Below are 6,232 nucleotides of genomic sequence, written 5' to 3' on the forward strand. Positions count from 1 at the left end.
AGGGATTATTTTTAAAGAAAAAAGGCTAAAGGAGACTTTTTTCATAATGTCTAGTTTGTGTTTTATATTCCCTTTCTAGTAATATTCTATTATCATGTTATGTTACCAGTGAGTTGTATGTTTTTGTGTTTAGCCGCTTATAAATTTGTGTTTATACATGTAAACTACCAACATGCAGATAAAAAGATGCTTTTAGTGTGTGCTATGTCTGAATCCTGTAAGCATATTCAATTTGAAAGTGGATCAGAGAAACACTTGCTTCTGTGTTTATATTGGGCATGGAATGCTTGAAATGAATGCCTTTAACCAAGAAGAAAAACAATAATCTCAGGCCTTTTTCAAGTTATTATAAAAGAACATATTAGGGTGTCATGAATTTGAAAATGTGCAAGAATAAAATGTGCTTGTAGTAACTTAAAATCTAGAGGTCGTTGTGTAATGAAATATTGTTAATGATATTATAGCACAAGACTTCTAACCAGTAATGCACAGTAAAACAAGTCTGTCTTTGTCTTCTTGCAGTCATCTGCCTGGTTGGCCTTGGCCTGGTGGTGTTTTTCTTTAGTTTCCTGCTCTCCATCTTCAGGTCGAAGTACCATGGATACCCCTACAGGTAACTATAGCAACCACACACCACTGTAAAGATGCTTCCACCACAGCTCAACAATTATTCAAGCGCAATATACAAGCAAACAATGAATCTGAAAATCACTGAAGCTGACATAAAATCACTGCAAAGTTTTTGCTTTCACAATGCAAAAATCAGAGCCAAAACAGATCCATCAGTTCAAATTACTGCCTTGATTTAAAGACAGCTATTCAATCAAAAATACTCTCTCCAAAATATACAAGACACAGAGCCAAAGAATCAGTCATAGAGGCAGTATATTCAATACAAAGTATAACACAAAAGTTTCCTCAATTAAATAGTTAAAGTCATAGGGGTTTTTTCTCCAAAGGGTCTCATGTAGTGAACACACTTTTACATTAAAACCCATTTTCTAGTCAACCAACAGCAATTTGATTCCATTGTGTGCTAAAGGTCACCATAATAATAGATTTAATGCTTAACGGAAAATATCCCACAACTCTTCAGAGTTTGGGTTCAGTTTACCCGTCCGTGAGCAGCTTTAAAACATTACAGCAGCCAAACCCCCTAGCTGTTGAAACTCTTGAAACTCACCTTTGAACAGGATGTCAAGGGGTCTTCATCAAGGCAGATACTTTACAATAATAGAAGCTTGAACTATGAACTCTTCCTTTAAAAAGACACAAATTGTAGTCTTCTAGTTCAGTGGATGGAGTTCAAATATAATAACGATTGTCTTGAGACTTTATTGTGGTATGAAAGTGATAAACCTTTTCTTTATAGGTCTGCTGAGACCATGATTTCCAAAATGAATTTCAAGTTTTGTTTCAATTTAGACAATAAAAACAGTTTCCATTTCATTCCATCCCATCTTAAATGCACAGGGGATAGCAACATTGCCTGGTCTTGCTTATATTTGATAGAGTGGTTTGGTAGTTTAACCTTGGATTTATGGATGTAACAATGAATGGTATTCATTGAAATGGTTTTCCTGAGCCCATTTAGTTATTTCTACTACAGAGCTGTTTCTAATATAGTCATGTCTAAGGCGCCGTCATTCAATATCAGGTTTGTGGCACTATTGTTTGCATACTGCGATTCCTCCAATTCGATGGATCTTTCATTGCTATTAAGTGCCTCAATCACCGAATTCAAAGAAATATTATTATGCCTGCACAATCTCTGAGTGTTTTCATTGTTAGGGTTTTATTTGTTATTGTGAAATACAGTGGGGCAAAAAAGTATTTAGTCAGCCACCGATTGTGCAAGTTCCCCCACCTAAAATGATGACAGAGGTCAGTAATTTGCACCAGAGGTACACTTCAACTGTGAGAGACAGAATGTGAAAAAAAAAATCCATGAATCCACATGGTAGGATTTGTAAAGAATTTATTCGTAAATCAGGGTGGAAAATAAGTATTTGGTCAATAACAAAAATACAACTCAATACTTTGTAACATAACCTTTGTTGGCAATAACAGAGGTCAAACGTTTACTATAGGTCTTTACCAGGTTTGCACACACAGTAGCTGGTATTTTGGCCCATTCCTCCATGCAGATCTTCTCGAGAGCAGTGATGTTTTGGGGCTGTCGCCGAGCAACACGGACTTTCAACTCCCGCCACAGATTTTCTATGGGGTTGAGGTCTGGAGACTGGCTAGGCCACTCCAGGACTTTCAAATGCTTCTTACGGAGCCACTCCTTTGTTGCCCGGGCGGTGTGTTTTGGATCATTGTCATGTTGGAAGACCCAGCCTCGTTTCATCTTCAAAGTTCTCACTGATGGAAGGAGGTTTTGGCTCAAAATCTCACGATACATGGCCCCATTCATTCTGTCCTTAACACGGATCAGTCGTCCTGTCCCCTTGGCAGAAAAACAGCCCCATAACATGATGTTTCCACCCCCATGCTTCACAGTAGGTATGGTGTTCTTGGGATGCAACTCAGTATTCTTCTTCCTCCAAACACGACGAGTTGAGTTTATACCAAAAAGTTCTACTTTGGTTTCATCTGACCACATGACATTCTCCCAATCCTCTGCTGTATCATCCATGTGCTCTCTGGCAAACTTCAGACGGGCCTGGACATGCACTGGCTTCAGCAGCGGAACACGTCTGGCACTGCGGGATTTGATTCCCTGCCGTTGTAGTGTGTTACTGATGGTGACCTTTGTTACTTTGGTCCCAGCTCTCTGCAGGTCATTCACCAGGTCCCCCCGTGTGGTTCTGGGATCTTTGCTCACCGTTCTCATGATCAGTTTGACCCCACGGGATTAGATCTTGCGTGGAGCCCCAGATCGAGGGAGATTATCAGTGGTCTTGTATGTCTTCCATTTTCTGATGATTGCTCCCACAGTTGATTTTTTCACACCAAGCTGCTTGCCTATTGTAGATTCACTCTTCCCAGTCTGGTGCAGGTCTACAATACTTTTCCTGGTGTCCTTCGAAAGCTCTTTGGTGTTGGCCATGGCGGAGTTTGGAGTCTGACTGTTTGAGGCTGTGGACAGGTGTCTTTTATACAGATGATGAGTTCAAACAGGTGCCATTCATACAGGTAACGAGTGGGGGACAGGAAAGCTTCTTACAGAAGACGTTACAGGTCTGTGAGAGCCAGAGATTTTCCTTGTTTGAGGTGTCCAAATACTTATTTTCCACCCTGATTTACGAATAAATTCTTTACAAATCCTACCATGTGAATTCATGGATTTTTTTTTCACATTCTGTCTCTCACAGTTGAAGTGTACCTCTGGTGCAAATTACTGACCTCTGTCATCATTTTAAGTGGGGGAACTTGCACAATCGGTGGCTGACTAAATACTTTTTTGCCCCACTGTACATCAGAATTAGCATGTATTATTAAAGATTCTCACTTTCAATGTTGGGTTTTCTTTGTACTAGTTGAATGTTGGGTTTAAAGGAATTGCACATTTTCTTTTTTTGAAATGCACTTGGACTCCACTGGTTACTCAATAACTTATTTCTAATATTTTACATACGCTGGAAATATATGTGATGTGGTTTGTAAGACTGTAGCAAGGTCTTGACTTAAAATACAGTCTCAAAAGGCCTAGCTGAGGGTCCATTTTTAAGTTGCTAAAATATGGATGGATGTATTGGGACTTGTCATATACTGATTAGTTAATATTTTATATTTAAAATATAAAAATGTCATAAAAATGAAAACATTTTACAAGGATAGAAACTTTTATGAAAAAAGTCTCTAAAGTGGCATTATTTATGGCAATTTTTGCATACAGTGCCGCATATACTGTATTTTCTGCACTATAAGGCACATTTAAAATCTTTTAATTTTCTCAAAAATTGACGATGCACCTTATGTATGAATTCTGGTCGTACTTATTGACCTCGAAGAGATTTTATGTGGCACACAGCATTCACAAATCTGTCAAAAACTGTTTTAGCACAACTTTGGTAAGCTACGAAGCCGCACCACTTGATGGGTTGTCGGAGCATTACGGCTACCGTAGTCAGGAGCCTTGCAGAGTAATCTGGGTCCAAAACTCCAGCCGCTTCAGGTCCCAAAGTCAAAAGAACACTGCGGCATCACTGAGAGTTAAAAATCTGTCTAAATTCTTTCATCCTTAATAAAATGATCAGCGTTGTTACTTTACCAGGTGTAGCAATTAAGTTTAACATCCAGGCATCCATGAAAACAGAATTTATTAAATTTAACGGAGTTACAAGTTAGCAGGAAGTTAGCTCACTAGTTTCCACCTAAACATGATATAGCAACAAATGCAATCGCATGGTAGGATGCTGTAAACGGACCAAACTTCAGTCAGGAGAACAACTGAGATAATCCATCAACAATATGAGGTTAGTCATTAATATACTGCAACAACATGGGAATAGAGCAGCTGCGAGAGAATTCAACATTAATGAATCAATGGTACAGAAGTGGAGGAAGCAAGAAGAATGATTTGAGTAAAGTTTGACTTATCTGACTGTTTTCTTTCGCTTAATGCGCCTTATAATCCGCTGTGCCTTATCTATGAAAAATACGGCAGTACAGTTTTAAATTCCTATTACTTAAGTCTGATTGTGGCTTTGTTTTTATTCTTAAGTCCATGTTATGTTAGAGTGGCATACAGAAATGTTTAGGGCTAATTCAACTATTCATCAGTTAGATTTCTGTTTCATAAATGCAAATCCGTTTCAGAAATGTTTCTTGTTTACATGCTTCCAGAAACAGTTTATACTCCAAATGTGTTTTTCTTTTTTCCTTTTAGCTTTGTGTTTCACGAAAATGTTTTTAATGTAACACAAGGTTAGACAAAGAAATACTTTATTTATATCTCTTATTTTTCCCTCTCCTTGTTTTTTTCTACCCTCTTTCCTTCTCTACTTATTTTAATCTATCTCTGTCTCACAGCTTCCTTATTAAGTGAACAAACACAGTAGAGGCAGCCAGAAAAAATGTCGAAGAGGTGGTAGGTGAGAAGAAGAGGAGTTGAGAACATACTTGAAGAGGAGGCAGTGTCACTACTGAGTCTAAAGTGCATGGTCTGGTTTCTATTAGTGTATGTGTCGTTGTTGTTTTTTGGGTTGTTTGTTTTTTTTAGGGGTTTTTTTGTTTTGTTTTTACTTAACTACTACCATTAAATCTGCAAGCTGAATAAGAATTGGTTGTCACTTCATACACTGGACAATAAAGGCACCATTTTGCATGTCATGTATCTTTGTTGTTTTTTCATGACTCTTTAGCGCTGAAGTTTTTTATGTGGTTATATAAACTGACCAGTGACAGTGGCAGTCTAATCATTTGTGACATATTGTTGTAAACATGAATTGAACCATATTTTTCAAAAATGCTGTTAAAAGTAAAACTGGAAACGAAAGATTTATGGTGGGTTAATGGGGATAAAAATGGGGCCAAAATCTCTAGGTCAATTCAGTATTTTTAAGTAACATGGACTAAGTAACCCTCTTTATTAAGTACATCTTGTTAGCACTGGGTGGGACTCCATTTTGCCTTCAGAACTTCCTTAATTCTTTATGGCATAGCCCCATATTGATTGTCCATACTGAACAATAGCATGACGGAGTTGCATGTCAAATTCTGTCCCCACAATCTGAACATCACAGCTTCGACACTCATTGGAATTAAGGAGTCATCAGACCAAACAACTTTTTTTTCTTTATCTTCTATTGTCCAGTGTTGTCTGTGAAAGTTCTCAGTCATCCAGGTCATCATAGTCTAAGAAGCTTGGAAAGAAAAGCGTCTGGACTTCTTTAAGTTACTTAAAGTATTTCACCTCTCATCTGAGAAGCTTCTTCAGGTCTAAGGGTCAAATGGTGGAGAGTCCCAGATTTAAACCCAGTGGGAGTTTCCCAGATGCCTTAACGCCCACTCACATGTTGGGCCATCTGACCTCAGGAAATCACATGATAGGGTGGGGCCAGGTTTCACAATGAGCTCACCCGAAACTCTGGCTGATTGTGACCCACACCTGCTTTCACACCTTGGCTCATGTGATTAGGTAGAGGATCATCAGGGGGTCCTTTGTCCCTCTTTGGGGGGAAACTCCCACTGGGTTTAAATCTGGGACTCCACCATTTGACCCTTAAAACGGAAGAAGCTTCTCAGATGAGAGGTGGAACGTCTTCAAGCAACTCAAAGAATT

General features: G+C 38.6%; 1 protein-coding gene across 1 annotated transcript in view; it reads left to right on the forward strand.

The window, feature by feature from the left end:
* The window catches only part of tusc3 (tumor suppressor candidate 3), an 83,122-nt gene extending 77,838 nt beyond the window's left edge, over positions 1-5,284 (forward strand). Inside the window, exons 9-10 of the mRNA XM_026170406.1 lie at positions 523-613; positions 4,981-5,284. Of these exons, the coding sequence (XP_026026191.1) occupies positions 523-613; positions 4,981-4,996 (107 nt within the window). The 3' untranslated portion in view covers positions 4,997-5,284. The remainder of the gene's footprint in view (positions 1-522; positions 614-4,980) is intronic.
* Positions 5,285-6,232: the final 948 nt, after the last annotated feature.

Source organism: Astatotilapia calliptera, chromosome 6 (genome assembly GCF_900246225.1).
Source record: "Astatotilapia calliptera chromosome 6, fAstCal1.2, whole genome shotgun sequence".
Taxonomy (NCBI): Eukaryota; Metazoa; Chordata; class Actinopteri; order Cichliformes; family Cichlidae; genus Astatotilapia; species Astatotilapia calliptera.